Raw genomic sequence first — 18369 nt, 5'->3', positions numbered from 1 at the left:
ACTTTTCATCTGCTTACCATGCAAGTGAACAAATTTAAATATTTGTTGACAGCAGGTCAGGTTAGCACAAGATCCATGCTATAAAATCAGCAATTTAGGAACTAAATTGTACTCTTTCCCCCCTCCACTCAAAACTGAAAACATCTGCAAGGGGCAAGAGAGAATGAATGGTAATTTAATAGGGGGAAATGGTAATTAAGCACAGTATTAATTTAATTTTTAAGCAGTTAAAAGCCTGGTTGCTTCTATAGGACTCAGAGTTATAATGTATAATTGTACAGGAAATGAAAAGAAAGTCTGATTGCAACTCTCTGACTGAAATGTCTCACATTTCCATTCCTGACCAAGAGCAAAAAGTGTATTATCTGAACATGCCAGAAAGAAACAATTCAGCATAAACAAGGAGAAACACTGAAGGTCTCTGGCACTGAGTTTAATGAGTGCAGGCTAACCTAAGTTTCATCTCTCTCATGGAATGATCCCATTAAGTGTACCCTTTCACTAATGAGCCTTAATGTCTTAGTCAAAGTTGCAGGAAGGGTTGCTAAATGGCCTTGTTAAGACACGTCAAATCATCACATTATTTAAACTGGATTATAGTGTAGTTTAAAAGCAAATGTTTCTAGATTGGAAATGCAGGCAGGAATTAAATAATAAAAAAAAAAAGAGACAGTAATTAAAAAGACATCTCCTTTTCCACACACCTAAAAGAATAAATCAGTTTGAGGACACCAAAGCTGCACACGAAATGAATTAAGAGAAAACAGGATTACTTACCAGTAACTGTTGTTCTTCGAGATGTGTTGCTCAGATCCATTCCAATATAGGTGAATGCGCGCCGCCGTGCACTGGTTCCCGGAACTTTTTTCCCCTTAGCAAGCCCCGGAGGGTCGGCTTAGGTGCCCCATGGAGTGCCACACTCATGCCGCAGTATATGAGGCACCGCTGACCCTACGAGCCCTCAGTCCCCTCTTTCAGCCGACTCCGTCAGCGGGGACAGAGGGTGGGTGTAGAATGGACATGAGCAACACATCTCGAAGAACAACAGTTACTGGTAAGTAACTCTGTTTTCTACTTCAAGTGATTGCTCATATCCATTCCAATATAGGTGATTAAATAGCCATACTTTGGAGGTGGGTAGGAGTCAGCGTCGAGCTGCTCTCACGAGCGCGGCCCTGCCGAAGCCTGCGTCCTCTCTCGCCTGCTGCACGATGGCGTAGTGGGACGTGAAGGTGTGCACCGACGACCAGGTAGCTGCTTTGCAGATGTCCTGCAGGGGCACTCTCTCCAGGAAGGCCGCCGATGAGGCCTGGGCCAGGGAAACCATACGGAACCTGAGACGTCTGATGAACTTGTTCAGATGGTGAAGATCTAATATGGGTCTCAGGTCCCCCCTTTGCCTTGGGGATGAGGAAATACCTGGAGTAGAAACCCCTCCCTATTTCCTGAGGAGGGACTGCTTCCACAGCCCTGAGGAGGAGGAGGGAATTCACTTCCTGCAACAGGAGTTGCTCGTGAGAGGGATCCCTGAAGAGGGATGGGGTGGGGGGGAATCCAGGGGGAAGGCCGTAAATTGAAGGGCATAGCCCCTGAGAACTACGCCGAGGACCCAGCAGTCTGATGCAATCCTTTGTCACTCGGCATAGTAGGGCCTGAGCCTTTCCGCAAATGGAAGGGACAGATCCAGAAGAAGGGTACTTGCACTTGTTGTCGGGCCCCTTGGCTGGAGCCTTTTGGGAGGCCGCAGATGACCCTGATCGGTCGCGGGGCCAAAGCCTGTTTCTGTCCTCTCCAGGGCTGAGAGGACCTGGGCAGCGGCCTAGGGGGCAGCTGGGTCTGGCACTGGGACTGTGCCCAAGACCTGTGGGGTGTACAGGCCCAACAACCTGAGTGTGCCCCTCGAGTCTTTCAGGGCTTGCAGCTTCTCGTCAGTCTTATCTGAAAAGAGGCCTGCCCCATCAAAGGGAAGGTCCTGGATAGACTGCTGCACTTCTTGGGATAACCCAGAAGACTGCAGCCACGAACACATCCGTATGGCAATAGCCAAGGCCATAGCTCTGCTGGCAGTGTCCGCAGCGTCGCTGGCAGTCTGCAGAGCCGCCCCTGTCACTGTGGCGCCCCCCTCTAGAGCTGTTGCAAAGTCTGCCGCCTGGTCCTGGGACAGCCCCTCTGCAAACCTGCATGGAGGTCCAGAGGTTGAAGTTATAGCGGCTGAGGAGCACTTGATGGTTTGCGATCCTCAACTGCAGGGCCCCGGTGGAGTAGACCTTGCGGCCGAACAGGTCTAGTTTTTTATTGTCTTTATTTTTGGGCATATTGCCCGGGCCACCTTGTCTGTCCCGTTGGTTGGCCGTGTCCACCACTAGGGTGCCAGGGGCTGGGTGGGTGTACAGGCACTCAAACCCCTCCGATGGAACATAGTACTTTTTCTCAGTGCCCTTGGAGATGGGGGCAACTGAGGCAGGGGTTTGCCAGAGAGCCTTGGCCAGCTTCAGGACTCTCTCGTGCACTGGCAGGGCCACTCGGGATGGCCCTGCTGACCCAGCCACCCCAAAAAGGGGGTCCTCCTCCTCGGACAGCTCCTTTAGTTCTATATTGAGGTTGCTGGCCACCCTCTTAAGGAGCTCATGGTGCGCTTTAAAATCTGGGAAGAGCGCCTTGTGCCTGGCGGTCACCTCATCAGGGGAGGAAGAGGAAGATTGTGGGAGGGGCCCAGTGGAGGGTCCCTCCTCAGGGTCCGATTCCTCCTCTGAGGAATAGCCCTTAGCTGGCTGGCTTGGGGGGGGGAGGAGGAGGAGGTGGTGCCGGTTGAGTCACTGACAACAGGACAGAGACAGTACCCTGTCCCATCTGCGCCCCCCATGGTCCCCAGTATGGCCACTGCCACGGCCCTTGTGGCCCCCCCGGTGCCGGCATCGGTGCTCGCTGCGGCGCGTCTGGGTGGTGCGTGCCCTTGCGGGACCCGAGCCGCTACAGCAGTGTCGGCAGTGTCTGTGGCTCCTGCCTGCCTTCGTCAAGGACCTGCTCCGCAATGACGCCGACAAAGATGAGGAGCGCCGGTGCCGTTGCGCATGGTGCTGACAGGGAGGCGTGCAGATCGACAAGCTGGAGTACAACCTCTGTCTCGGTGCCGAGGTCTTGCGGCAGCGCTTCCCCTTCAGGGACCGGGAGCGGCGCCAGCCGTGTCTCCTCGGTGCCAAGTCCGATTCCGAAGAGCGCGAGCGGCGGCGCACTGCCGTGGTCTGCACTGCCAGTACCAAGTCCTTCGGCACTGGGATCCGCGCCGGACTATGGTCCAGGGATCGAGACCAGTGCTGTGCATGTCTCCTCGGTGCTGACGTCGGAACTGTAGCGGCGTCGCCTCGAGCGCAAAACCTCCGGTGCCCTGGACTGTCCTCAGTACCGCGCTGCGGAGGAGCTGGATGACCCAGAGTCAGAGCTGCGAGGGGAGCCAGCACACTCTACCCTCTCTGACCATCTGGGGGGAGACTTGGACTGCAGTCTCGACCACCCACCAGAGGCACCCAGCGCGGGTTTACTCTGAGACACTGGTCCCTGCACCCTCGGCCGAGGGGGGAACGGATGCGTGGGCATGGCCATGAGGGCATATGCTGCGTGGAACGCCTCCGGCATTGATGGCCTTTGCAGGGGCGCTCCCCCACCCCCAGGAGTCGGGGGAGGCTCCCTGCGTGGAGATGCAGGTGCTGGAGTAAACTCAACGGCCCGTGGCTGGTGTATCTCCTGACTCCCCACAGGCTGCGCAGGCGATGCGGGGGAGTCCTGGCGCTCGGTGCCCTGGCGAGTCTTCTTCTTCGGCACCGGTGACTGGCGATGGGTCAACTCCACTGCCGGTGGAGCGCTCCGCACTGAGGAGACGCTCGGTGCCACGGGGGAACGCGCCGGTTCAGAGTCCGGGCGGAGTGCCGACTCCATCAGGATAGCCTTCAAGTGCGCATCCCGTTCTTTCTGGGTCCGTGGCTTGAAGGGTTTGCAGATTCTGCACTTGTCCTTCCTGTGCTGCTCTCCCAGACAGCGGAGACAGCGGTCATGAGGGTCACTCACCGGGAAGGACTTGCCGCAAGCGGCGCGGGACTTAAAACAGGTTGAGCCAGGCATGGCCCAACCCTAAGCCCCTAAGGGCTTCTTATCTAATCTAATGCTAACTAACTATACTTAACTAACAACTATACTTAACAACTACTTAACTCTAATCAATCAACTACAAATAACGAGAACAGTTCAAAACAGGGAATGCTACTTGCGAAGGTAAGAGGCAAGACGTTCCAGTAACCGTCACGGGCGGAAAGAAGGAACTGAGGGCCCGTAGGGTCGGCGGTGCTTCATATACCATGGCATGAACGCAGCACTCCAGGGGGCGCCTAAGCCAACTCTATGGGGCTTGCTAAGGGGAAAAAAGTTCCAGGAACCAGTGCACGGTGGCGCGCACTCACCTATATTGGAATGGATATGAGCAATCACTCGCATTAGAACCATTTGCGCTTATTACTGATTCTACTGGCAAGGTCCCTTCTTCCTTCCTAGTCCCACTTCTTCAGCCCTACATATCAGAATAGTTTCAGCAGAACAACTTTTTAGGGGAGGAGAGCTGTACATAGTTAATTCCAGCTGGGAAAAAGGACAGCAACAGGACAGTGGAGATACTTGCTGTTTTGTAAGGAAATTAGGCTGAAGTTGCCCACACAATGAAGTTTGCAATGAGCTGGTGATTATATTCAGGTGCTCTACAGCTCATATCATCAGGCATGTTATTTAAGAAATCTGGAGATACTCCATCACAAACAACACTTTCATAATACAGACATGCCCTATAATAGAACCTTCCCAATAGGGAGTATTGCTCATATCACTCGGACTTGGTTCAGACTACTTATGGAATCATCTTGGGTTTTCCAAATAAACACTGACAAAATGGAAACAACATCCCAAAGTCTGACCCTATGTGATACCCAACTTCCTTAACATTGAAGTCAAGAAGCCAGCAAAAACACTTCTGGAGAAAAGCTGAACACATCAGCATTCCCAGATTTTCAACACTCTCCTTTCTCTCTTAGCATGGTCACCAAGATAAGGAACTACAACATTTTGTGCAACTTCCTGATTAGTATCAAAAGGCTTATGACTATTCTGAGTTATCAAGTGATCATCCCTGTTTCAGGAATCGGATAATGGATCTGACCCAATAAGTAAAGCTTGGCAAGGGAAGGGGCCACATTATTGTTCATCTTCCTCCTGGTTCAAAGAACAAAACAGAAGAGAAAAATCATCTCCACCAATTCATGAATATTTGACTTAGTTTCTAGGTGAAATAGACTGAGGAAAAGCATGTAGCAACCCCAGTCACCGGCCATGGTCTTGTAACTGTCAAGTCTTGCATCAACAGAATGAAATCTGATGTTTTCCTTCTCATCAGTTTGAAGACATAACCATTGGCAAGTTGCATACACAATGAAGGTGGAGTAGCTAGGATTAGGGTGAGGGACAGAAGCATCTTTTCATACATTCAGTCTGATATTGGGATACAAACAATATGAACTTACCCCATGAATGTAAAAGAGCCCCCCCTCAAAAAAACCAAAATACCTGTTTCCAAAGTCAACGAAAAAGTGTTGACAGGAAGCCCTGTCTTCCTGTGGTCCCAAGTTGGCATTTCAAGATCTTGAGTGTTTCTGGTAGCTCAGAGTAGTGTTTCATCTGGTTACTGGCTGTCCAGGAATTATGTGATTTATGTCAGAGAAGAGACAGGACTTGGGTGAAACTAACAACAAGGGGATTCTTTATTAAGGCTTCTGAACACAGAGGGACTTTATAGCGGCAATTCTCATAGTGAACCAAGGAGTCTGACACAAATCTAGTTGTTGGAAAATGTCATTAACATTACCAAAATATTGAAATGAAAGCAGCTGTGCATGTGTAATAAGCATTCTGTGCACTGACATTGCTGAGTCCAAGAGATCTTAATTACTTCTAAAAATGCAGTCAAAATAGCTGCTCATTTTTCAATTTCTTCATTCAGAAAGCAGTGCAGTGTTCCCTTCAGAATCACCTGCAGAGAAGACGAGGTGGGCTTGGCAAACAATCAAGAGGACTAACCTCCAAGGTACAAATCAGGTCGTGTATTTTTGCAAAAGGTAAATATGCTTTACAGTTTGGAATTAGCTTCATTCACCAAAAATTGAATTTCTACAACCAACAGCTGTGTCAACAGAAGAGCAGGAAAAGGGGCTTTAATGTGGATGTCAGTCAAACAGATGGCTGCAGCCAAGCCAGCTAAAACAACATAATTTATTGGTGGCATTAACCATCTTATTTTGGTGATACATTTAATGTTGATCTGCAGAGGGCTTTATTATAGATGCCAACAGATTTACAACTATTATAATCTTGTTCTTATGTAGCCCTTTTTACCCATAGATCTCATAGTGCTTTACAAAAGACAAGTATCATTACCCACATAATACAAATGCGAAACCCACACAGCCTGGAAAGAGCCCACGTCTCCCCACTCCCAATCCTTTGCTCCATGCATTGGATCATCCTGCCTCTACTTTAGTGCCTCCTGATAGCAATGGGATAAAAATGGTTTTATCATCATTACAATTCCCCTCCCCACACATAGTGGCTATTCATTCCAATAGCCATTTTTTAACAAAAGACTGATAAACTGCCTTCTTTAACTGTTCCAGATTTCCCCTCGTTTATTAAAACAACTGCTCTGGATCACAAACTTAGCCCTTCCCAATCACTAGCTCTCTCTCAATTTATTTAAAAAAAAAAATTACCCAATAGTGATAGAAGAAAGACTGCAGACATGAGGAGTACAATACGCTTCATGCTCAACTATAACAGTAGGCACCACTTATGTTTATCACAGAGTGCCACCACAATGTAATTCAAGTACTTTCTTAAAACAGGACCAACTTAGTTATCTAAAAAGTGAGGTGGAATTCTGCAGCTAGCAAATTTTAATACTACACTAGCTCTGTACACCCATGTTTATTGTGCTAAAGAAAATTGGGTCCTGTAACTAAAATTCTTATTCTTCCTCCCCAAAAACCAGCACCTTAATTAAAAAAAAAATCATTTGGAATACAGAAGTTCAAGTAGATCAGAGCATTGCAGGTGCTAATGGAAAATTTATGACATGGATCAGGTTAATCCATTAACAATCAATTTTTTGTCTGCAATCATTAGAGAATCTCATACTCATTCAGATAATCCTTTTATCCTCACCATAACTAATTTCCTCTTGCAGAACCATTAGAAAATGAGACACTAGTAAGGAAAAATTAGGTCTGGATCCTACTCAGAGGACTTCCATCTCCAGAGGGACTGCAAATAATTTCAGTAATGGGCCCTTTCAGAACACTTTTCATTACTTTCTGCATTCATGAAGTTACTCATGGGAATAGTTAGTGCAATTTAGAGACCGCAAGCCAAAGGAACGGAAATGAACCAACTTTCTGAAGATATATTAATCAGTGGAAATCTGACAGAAGTACACTTCAGAGCACCAGAAGGTGCCATGCAGAATCTTTATTAGTTTTATTTGAACTATTAGACCTCACCATAAAATTGAAGAATTTAACAGTGTATATACACTGCTTAATCTTTTATAGACTATTTACAAAAATCTCAAGGAAAAACACATCAAAATGAAAGCCAGTCACTCTATCTATACAGAACGTTGGTACCTCAGATCTTACAGATTGTGCTGAGGGCTCTTTCAGACCCTGTGTTCTAACACACACTGTCCACCTGTGAGTGATTTAAAAAATGCAAAAAATAATACCTAACCAGAGGTCTCTTTTATTGGGAACACTGGCAAAAGATTCATAGAATCAATCACAGAATCACAGAAGATTAGGGTTGGATGGGACCTTAGGAGGTTATCTAGTCCAACTGCCTGCTCAAAGCAGGACCAACCCCAATTAAATCATCCCAGCCAGGCCTTTGTTAAACCTTACCTTAAACCTCTAAGGACGGAGATTCCACCACCTCCCTAGGTAACCCATTCCAGTGCTCCACCACCCTCTTAGTGAAAAAGTTTTTCCTAATATCCAACCTAGACCTTCCCCAATGCAACTTGAGGCCATTGCTCCTTGTTCTGTCATCTACTACCACTGAGTTTTGAAATGTTCAGCAGGTAAACTGTATCTAAAGCTAACACCTATAAATTACGCTGAACGTGCATCTCTGACAGATTCATAATATGTATTCCTCATTCACTGCAGTTTGAAATCAAGTTAATCTATAGCTTCACTTAGGGTGTTTTCAGATAAATCTGAAGCAGAATTCTTCTAGATTTAGCTTAAATCAATTAAAAAAAGGAGTTAACACTGATATTACGCATTCCATCACCAGCTGGGCATAAAATTCCACTTGTCAGGAAGAGCTTCAAAGAACTGAATCATTTAGAAAATTTGTCTTAAAAAAACCAAACCTCAAATGGGCAGCTGAGAAAAGGACTCCACGAGTGACCAGAATCAGCCTATTGATCCCAGCACACCTGAAGGATTAGAGCTTGATTCCTAGCACTTACGTCTAAGCTTAAAGAGGCATGTTTCCTTCTCCGGATATAACTAAATGATCACCCTTCCACCAAGCATTGCCCCCACTAGGGGAAAGGTTCATATTTATATATATATATATGACGTTCCATCTTACACAAAAGACCGACCACTTACAAACACGCTACTGGAATATCAGCATTTACAAGGCTCTAGTACAAGTGAAACGGTGGCAAAAAGAGAGCCTCCCATACTGCCACATTGGGCTCCTAAGTGCACCTATGCAAAACACAGATGCAGGATATCTGCTTTCAAAGTCAAGGCAAATAAACCACTTTCTTAAACATATGTTAATATGCCATGAACAACAGAAGCACAATCCATGCTCCCATCTTACCGCAAGCAACCAGATGTGTTCTTGAAGACAGTGGTCCACTCAGCATCCCGAGGCTTCGAGTCCTCATTCGGCTCGCTCTCCCATCCAGAATGGGGGATAATCACCTCATTTGTCAGTGTCTGAAGACCATGGTTAATGATCACCATCTTTAGGGGCTCATAGGATGATAAGTTCCAAAGAATGCCTTCAAGAGAAACAGTGGTTATTAGCCAAGTTAAAGTTAGTTCACATGCACAGCTCATGCAAGAAAAGAATTTCCAAAAGATTAAATCATAAAACAATATGAACAGAGGACATTACTGGCCTGACAAAATTTCTGAGAATCCAATATAGCCACATGGTTAGGATTCACTCAGCAGTTATCAAAACAGAAAGCTAAGCCACCTTTCTAAATGCAGTTATATTTAAGACAGGTAGAGTGGCTGAAACTGCTGGGCCGCGTAGTATACAGGAGGCATACAATACGTGTTCATTAATCAGCTACATAAATGATGTATGTAAAAATTCAATATGATAGTATTCATTCTGCACAAAGTGTTAATATCATTAAACTCGCAAATGTACTATGCCTTAAAAAAAACCATTCATCCTTGTGAAAGGTCAATGTATGACATAAATCCTCAAAATAGGGCTTAAATTGGATTTCAGGGGCACATAGTCCTTGTGTTGACCTCTACACAGGATTGAATTTCACATCAGACATTTGCATTCCATGTTTACTTTCATATTATTCACTATGTCACAGGCAGGTACAGTGCAGTGAGGGCGCTGTTCCAAGGGAAGGCAGAGCACCTAGCACCCTCTTTTTCTTATTACTTCACCTTGATTTTGATTCACAGCTGTAAAAAGAAGGTGAATACCAAATCAAAGCAGCAGAAGTCACAAATGTTGTTTCACACTGTAAACAATGCAAAATATTTTAGGGCTAGTCTACACTTAAAAGTAGTAACAGTAGAACTATGCCAATTAGGGGTGTGATTTTTTGCCAACAGTCCTGCTGGTAAAAACCCTAGTAGATGCTGTTATACTGGTATATAGTTACTTTATGTCACTATAGCTTATTTCAGTTCCTGCACCAGCATAAGTACTTTGACGTCGGTATAAAAGCATCTACACTCAAGGGGTTTGCTGCTTGAACTATGCCAGCATAGATAAAGTGGCAGAAGTTTGAAGAGTAAGACCAGCCCATAAAAATGGTTCATGGAAAAATTCAACACTGTACAAGGCAAAACATTTAGACATCAGTTATTTCAACTTAAAACAGAGTGATTCAAGAAATGGATTCTAGAGTTACTTTTTTTTTTTTTTCTTAAACAGCCAGTAATAGAGACTCTTCTTTGAAATCAGCGGGTGAAGTCTATTTTTGTGACTATTTGCCTGTTTCTGCTAATAAAGGGAAGAAATAATATAATCTCCATAAAGCTGGATAATTCAAGAAAGGCAGACAACAACCTAATTCTGTTCTCTTTATGCTTTCAGCAGAATCACATCTCCAAATCAAAGGACAAAGTTGAAATCCATATTCCAGAGGTTGCCATGCAAACTAAGGCAGAAGCAGAAATATTTTTCCAAATCTCAGTTTTACACAAGGATATTCCTTACTGAGTTGGAACTAAAATGGAACCTTCATTCCACACAGATACAGAATTTAGTTTTCCTACTTGGTAACATTTCAAAACTATAAATACGAATATTTGAGGCGAGAAATAGGTACACAGCTTTCATCTCCACTAAAATGCATGAGAATTAAGAAGCTCTTTGGAGAGACTAAATAAAAAAATGGTAGAGACTTTTCTAAATATCCAGACACACACTCTTAAATAATATGTACCATTAATATGCATCCAAGCATGCATCATTAGATCTACACGTTTTTACATACCAACAACTTAAGTTGCAGATATTTGTCTTTTAACACTTTATGTTTAAAAAAAAATCACAAGGAACAATAATGGTCATGTCTGGACTTTTGTTTCAGTCACACATCAATCTTTCCAAGTTTCAAAGTTACAATGCCTGCAATTTTCCTGGGTCCAATTTCCTCTTCCAAAAGTCTTCTTAAACTGTCTAGCAGATATTGACTCTCTGGAGCCAATTATGCCCAATACACTGGTATTAATCAAGAGTAATGCCACTGAAGTCAATACCATTGCAAAACTGGTGTATGTGAAAGAGGACCAAGACCACTACACCTGTCTGTAAACAAACAGAAAAATAAAGTTGCAATATTGAATCCTCCCTTATGTGGGTTGGAATGAATGCTTAATGCTCAAGCTTTCATTACAACAAGTGAGAGGTGGCAAATGTCTTTTGTCCTATTTTAATAGTGTACGATCCATATAGGGTCATGTTAGATACCAGGTTGGAAAGGGAATTTTATCTCCACTACCAGTAGTGAGTGACAATTATAACCCAGGAGACTGACAACTAACAGAGCTTTAAGACTGTCACTTTATGATGCCTCCTATTCAAAGTGGCATGTACAAAACCCAGACACCTGTTTAGATGTAATTGAACACATTAATTATTAAACAAATCCAGTAGTAAACAAAAGAATTTACCCATATGTTAACACCTATCTTTCTTCACTTTAATCTCTTTCTGGATATATACTTTATTATTATTTGCTTGGCACACTTCAGTTACTGTACATAGATGGCACAGTATAAGTTGTGTGGCTTTTTGGAAATTATTTTATTTAGCATTTAAACAAGGTAACGTAAATGACACATATAAATTAGCTTTCCAGTGTTACCAATTTATACATTAAACCTATCCTCATTGTTACAGAATCTACTAAATACCCTGGGAGTTAAGAAAAAAGGAAACAGGAAAGAAAAAAGCTAAATATTTTCACTCAGTTCTGAGAAAACCAAACCAAACCCCAAACTAATTTTCTTCTACTTCAGCTTACACAGACACCTTGTAAAGAAAGCAAAGTCAACGACATAACAGTCAATATAAAATATTTATAAATCAGGCAGTACAGAATTGTTCAATAAATTGTCATCAGAATCACATCAAACCCTTTAACAAATTATCCTTTCTTTACCCACGATTCAGCAAAACATGAATAGTTCCACTGACTTCAATGAAACTACCAATGTGCTTATAACATGAATGTCCTTAAGTGCTTTGCTAGATCAGTGCTTATATGATCTATATGAAAATGAGAACACACATTGTTACATTAGGCAGAATAATATACATAAGGGACATAACCCCTCATTGCTTCTGGGCAAAGTCTAACTTTATCTAATGGGGATTTAGAAAAAAATTATGTGAGAGACCAAAGCATAGACGGTCTGGCCTAGCAGTCACAGCTGGGCTGAGGACTGCCCACCAGGGATGGGAGTCACCAGGCAGGAGTTGGAGGAATCACAAGGCCAGATCCTGTAAAAAAGAGAGTCAGGCTGGAGTCCACCCATTTAGATTGAGAGGCAGGATTTGGGGGTTGAAATCAGGCTGGAGTCAGAGATCGGAAATCAGGAGACAAGGTAAATTCTGGATTGCAGCAGGCCAAGGTCTGTGTGGTTGCCCAAACAACTTCCTGGAACATCCTCTGAGGTTAAGTAGGGGCACTTGGTCAATCAGAGGGCCACAGGGTACTGTCACTCTGAATCGCCTGAGTGGTACTTTGTGTGGTACCTACTCTTCACAGTGCTCCCTGTCTTCTGTTTGGCCTCCTGGTGGCACTGTGGGAATATCAGCCACACCAGGCTCTGCAGACCTGGGTTCTGGTCCTTCAAACTATTTCTGTGGGCATTTTTATTGTATAACTGTTTCTTATACTTTCCTCTGAAGTACCTGATACCTGCAACTGGCAAAACCAGGATACCAGAACAGATGAATCACTGGTGTGATGCAGTAGGACAATTCCTAGGATTCCTATATTTTCTACTCTCCTATAGTTCTATCTACTTAACATGAGCGAGGAAAACATCATAACTAAAAAGCATATTGAGATTTTAAAAATAAATCATTCTGGAGGGACCAATACAAAAGTGTGGTAGGCCACAGACAGAATCAAGCATTAAAAGTTTATACCCTTCATGTTTGAGTGGTTTCATTGTTTAGAGATTCACAAAAAACTTTCTTCCTCTGAAACAGAATTTTACCTCTCTTCACCTCCCTAAGACAACTGACAATTCATTACACCTACAATGCTGCTAGAGTAAATAATTTCATTTCTTGACATTAGAGAAGAATCATCTAAGGAAATATTTTAAAAGTCTAAAAGATATCTGAAATCTTCTTAATATTGGAATTAGGATAGGATGGTCTCAATTTAGCAGTAGATTTCAACATAGAACAAAACTTATCAAAAAGTTTAACCTCTTCTAAAACCTCAGAAAAAGCAACAGTCCTAATATATCACAAGATTTTGCAAAATTCTCCTGTGCTTGAACATCACCATGAAGACATTTATTTATAGATTTTAATGTGCCCCAGATCTATAAAACAAGGATCTCATTTCCAAATTTCTTCTGTTCTATGTTGTCAGTTATTGGTAGCTATTTCTGAAGAGACTAAAACCTACGTGGATTCAGCTGCTCCTTGTAGCGGCAGCAAGACAATAACTTGACACCAAAGAGAACCTCCTTCCCCTCATTTCCTCTGCCCCTTTGGACTCAGGGATGCAACTACGGTTGCAAGGTTTTCAATTTCTCCCCTATCGCACATCCTTTTTTGATGCTCCAGAGAAGGCATTGCTGAACTATAGAGAGAGACACAAAACATACTCTCTATTATACCAAAAATATGCAAGTAGGATCTTTAAAAATGTTCAGAAAATATAAACACTTTAAATTTAGACTCCAGTTGTTTGCTATGTGTGGAATACAGATCAAAATAATCTTTCTATCAAATACTCAGGGAGGGAAAACTTATGGGACTTAACACAGAAGACATGGAAAGAGTGGCCCAGGATAGGCAGGGCTTTGTTCATGTCCTATGCAACTTTTGATGATTGCTGATTGGCTATGCAGGGAAAATACCTCTTAAGAAGAGATACAGATAATAAACAGCAACAAAACTTTTTATTTTCAAAGGTATGAATCAAGATGGCGATTACATCAGAGCTTTACATCCCAGCATCCCTACAGTGTTTTGCGGAACCAACCTCAGGGAAGAGGTTCTCATGGTGGCAGCCATAACAACATGATTTTAATCTTTAACAACTAAGTTCACTTTAAATTTGCTTTTTAAACTGCACATAAAACCTGATAGAGAACAAGGGCTGGTTCACACTGACCGTGCAATTTGGCAGCAGTCAACAGGAGTTATGCAAACTATGCAGAGTAGTTTGTGTAACTAACGTCGACTGCTCAGCTTCCCTTCTGCGCGCTGTTCACACTGCGCTGAGCTGTTCCCATTAACTCAGCGCTATGCTACTTGAAGGGGTGGACTCACTCAGTCGACTTCCTGATCGATTGAGCGGGTCTCACTGACCGCTCAATAGATCCTGAAAGATCGATCTGGCGGCGGCGATTTTGCCGCCGTCAGTGTAAACGTAGCCCAAGAGTGACAATGACTAAAATCACCATAATTTGATCTCTGCCATTAAAAATCACTCACTGCATTTATTAGCATAATTAACATTATCTAATAAACTGAAAACATTGTTAGTTTAAAAACTCATGTCAATTTATCCATTCATCAAAATTATCTTAAAGATAAATCAAGTCATTAAAACAGTAATTGCAAGACAAACATCTATTAACATTTTTCATGTGTTTTTACTAACAGAATTTGTCTTTTTGAGCATTGATCAGTGGTTTGCATATATTTTAGGATTTAACTAAGAAGATATCCTATTGCCCAGCAAAAGATAATCTTAATCAATTTTTCCTTTCATTCATAAGAGCTAGCTTGACTATACATGTAGGTTTCAAAGTAAAACATTTTCCCATGACCCAAGGCATCAAGTATAGGCAGAAGCAACAAGATTTTCTTTTTAAAGTAATTTGATTGATATAAATTGTAATAAAGAAAGCAAAAGCTATCATTTTTGTTATAAATCCTCACTTTACAGCATATACAAGTAATTAAGTCACAGTTCCAAGTGCTGTGGGCCCCACCTCCCAGTAGCTGCCTATGATGGGCATATTTAAAGAAAGTATGTCAAACACAGACATGTCAACATCTTTTGAAACCCAAGCAGAATCTTCTTTCTTTTTATGCTTAGTTGCAGAATCCAGTGTTACTATTAAATTAAAACAAACCAAGAACCTATTTACTCTTTCATCTATGCAGCACACTGAATCATTTGTCATTTAAAATAAATTGCATATATTCGCTGGGTGCTCTTGATGTAAGTTGATCTTGTAGGCACCTGTCTGCCATGTATTACATATGCAGTCTTTTTTTAAAAAAAAATTGAGCTCTGTTGATGGGTGTTGTGCATCCGAAGCTGAAAGAGGTCAAATAGAGGACCTCAAGATAAATGACTGGGTTACAAAGTGCACCATGAAATAGATATTCTTTTGACAGGTTTCAAAACAGAGAAAAGGAGTAAATTTACCTGTAATTAGAAAATATGCTGATCATATTACTGGACTTCCAAGAGGAGTTAATGCCCACTGAAATGAATTCTGATTAGCTGCTAGGCTTCTAACATACATTAATACCCACAAGAAGAGGATGGGGTAGATTGCACCCTCAGCAAGTTTGCAGATGACACTAAGCTAGGGGGAGTGGTAGATACCCTGGAAGGTAGGGACAGGATACAGAAGGACCTAAACGAACTGGAAGATTGGACCAAAAGAAATCTGATGAGGTTCAACAAGGACAAATGCAGAATCCTGCACTTTGGACGGAAGAATCCCATACACAGCTACAGACTGGGGACCGACGAGCTAGGCAGCAGTTCTGAAGAAAAGGACGTGGGGGTTACAGTGGATAAGAAGTTGGATATGAGTCAGCAGTGTGCCCTGGTTGCCAAGAAGGCTAATAGCATATTGGGCTGCATTAGTAGGAGCATTGCCAGCAGATCGCGGGAAGTGATTATTCCCCTCTATTCGGCATTGGTGAGGCCGCATTTGGAGTATTGTGTGCAGTTTTAGGCCCCCCACTACAAAAAGGATGTGGACAAGTTGGAGAGAGTCCAGCGGAGGGCAACAAAAATGATTGGGGGCTGGAGCACAGGACTTATGAGGAGAGGCTGAGGGAACTAGGCTTGTTTAGTCTGCAGAAGAGAAGAATGAGGGGGGATTTGATAGCAGCCTTTAACTACCTGAAAGGGGGTTGCAGGGAGGATGGAGCTAGGCTGTTTTCAGTGGTGGCAGAAGACAGAACAAGGAGCAACTGTCTCAAATTGCAGTGGGGGAGATCTAGGTTGGACATTAGGAAAAAGTTTTTCACTAGGAGGGTGGTGAAGCACTGGAATGGGTTACTAGGGAGGTGGTGGAATCTTGACAAAACCCTGGCTGGGATTATTTAGCTGAGGTTGGTCCTGCTTTGAGCGGGGGGTTGGACTAGATGACCTCCAGAGGTCCCTTCCAACTCTATGATTCTATGAAATGGATTCTGATTGGCTGTATCAATTAACAAGTTTCTACTATAGAACAGTATTAGATCAAAAGATTTTCTCCTTAGAGCATTTAAGGTCAATCATTTTTCAGTTAAACCCAATTTGCCAATACAGAGAGTGTCAGGAGAATAATGTTCTGCGTCACTTAAAATATCATGCAGTATTGTTAAACAACAAAATTACATTTCAATGAGCACGCAAAAAATGAAAAATTCATTAAAGCTACTAACTTCTGATTGCTTGTCAAAAGAGTGTAATAGAATTTGTGTCTTGCATATCTGATGGGAACATTTGTTCTACACCAAACCTTATCGTTCAAGATAAAAACCTTTGCAGCTTTCCCAATCAGAGCAGATTTCTTTCTTCAGCAGTTCAGCTCTCATTTCTCTCCATTTCTGAAGTCAGAAAATGATCCACTGAATGTGTAGCTTTGCACAGTCCCAAGAGTCCCCAACTGTGGACTAATTTAAGGAAGAGTTCCACAGAGTAGCAATTTCTGATTGCAGCTCAATTCATGGTGTAGCTGTGGAAGCCTTAATAAACTGAGATTTCCATAGTGCAATAAGTACAGGCTGTTTATGCAACCCTAGATTTTTTTAAAAAGTGAAATAGAAGATACAGCATGAGTACAGCTAGGGTTTGTACATACTTTTAAATGCCTAACATACCTGGCCTGCACTGCAGGCCATTATGCTCTAACGCCATTCCCAGATATACAGAACTTCAGGGAAAAGAGCTATGATGTCAAGGAACAAGAGACTTCCAGTTCTGAGGAGGGTGATACTATCAGAAGGAAAAAGTTACACTGACTTACCTAGTCTAGCAATAGCGTGATATCAAAACACTACGCCCTGGCTGTAGACTGCTGGGTTGAAACACAATGGATCGGTCTACACAGCAACCTGCCCTCACCCCAGCAGCAAGTGTCACCGCCTGGGTCAACTGACTTGGGCTCGTGGGGCTTGCACTGTGGGGCTCACACTGCAGGGCTAAAAATAGCAGTATAGACATTCAGACTCAGGCCGGAACCCGGGCTAGATCCTCCCAGCTTGTCAGGTTTCAAGCCTGGGCTCCAGCCCAAACAGCTACACGGCAGTTTTTAGCCCCACAATGCAAGCCCAACTCAGACGGCCGAGCAATGAAACTTGTAACTGCAGGTTGTTGGGTTTTTTGCTGTGTAGACGTTCCTGGTGATTGTTTAACCTGTGTCTTTTCAGAGTTAGCATCCTGGGGGAGGGAACGGGAGACAGAGAGAGAGATACATCTAGGCTGGAGTTTTGGTGTTTTTCCTAGAGGATCTTAAGGCAGTCAGGTGCCCCAATTCCAATAGGATTTGGAAGCATACCTCACTGAGACACTTTGGAAATCTCAGCCCTATTTTATAATACAACCACACCTAGAATGGCCAATTAATGGCTGTCCACAATTCAGATTTGAATAGCAATAATTATCACATTTCAAGAAAATCAGTCTAGGTAACATGTAACAACTGGCTTGAAGTTGCAGCCTTTTAAAAGAAGCAATCGAGCTTGTTCTTCTTTACCTCCATCTGAACAACAAACTTCTGCATGGCTGCAAAAATTCCCAAAGGTTTAATTCCAGACAGAATAAAATGCATTCGTGGCAAACAGATACTCTGATCCACTATAGTGGGAAGGTATCCTGATACAAAGTCAACTTATTATTATTATGAGAGCACCAGAACTGCGACTAATATATGTAATGCTGCACAGAATGGAGTGCTTTTGCAGTAACATTAGCTGAATGTTCCTCTTGTATTGTTTTAAAGTCTTGACTCCTATTTATCCCAGGTCCTGTCCTTTGGAATTCTTTTTCTATGGGCAGTTCATTCTCTCAGCAGTCTGAGTATCAGCTGCAATTCCACCAGCCTCAGCCCACACAGACATTGTTGG

General features: G+C 43.1%; 1 protein-coding gene across 16 annotated transcripts in view; it reads right to left on the bottom strand.

The window, feature by feature from the left end:
- The window catches only part of ARVCF (ARVCF delta catenin family member), a 395675-nt gene that overhangs the window by 86861 nt on the left and 290445 nt on the right, over positions 1-18369 (bottom strand). For all 16 annotated transcript variants that reach the window (XM_067539839.1, XM_067539832.1, XM_067539833.1 and 13 more), the window contains one exon: positions 8926-9109. In XM_067539839.1, coding sequence (XP_067395940.1) covers positions 8926-9109 — 184 coding nt within the window. The remainder of the gene's footprint in view (positions 1-8925; positions 9110-18369) is intronic.

Source organism: Emydura macquarii, unplaced genomic scaffold (assembly GCF_026122565.2).
Source record: "Emydura macquarii macquarii isolate MOO-44397 ecotype Brisbane River unplaced genomic scaffold, CSIRO-AGI_Emac_v2 contig_554, whole genome shotgun sequence".
NCBI lineage: Eukaryota > Metazoa > Chordata > Testudines > Chelidae > Emydura > Emydura macquarii.
The sequence above is the reverse complement of the archived record's forward strand: the minus strand, read 5'-3'. Positions and strand labels throughout refer to the sequence as shown.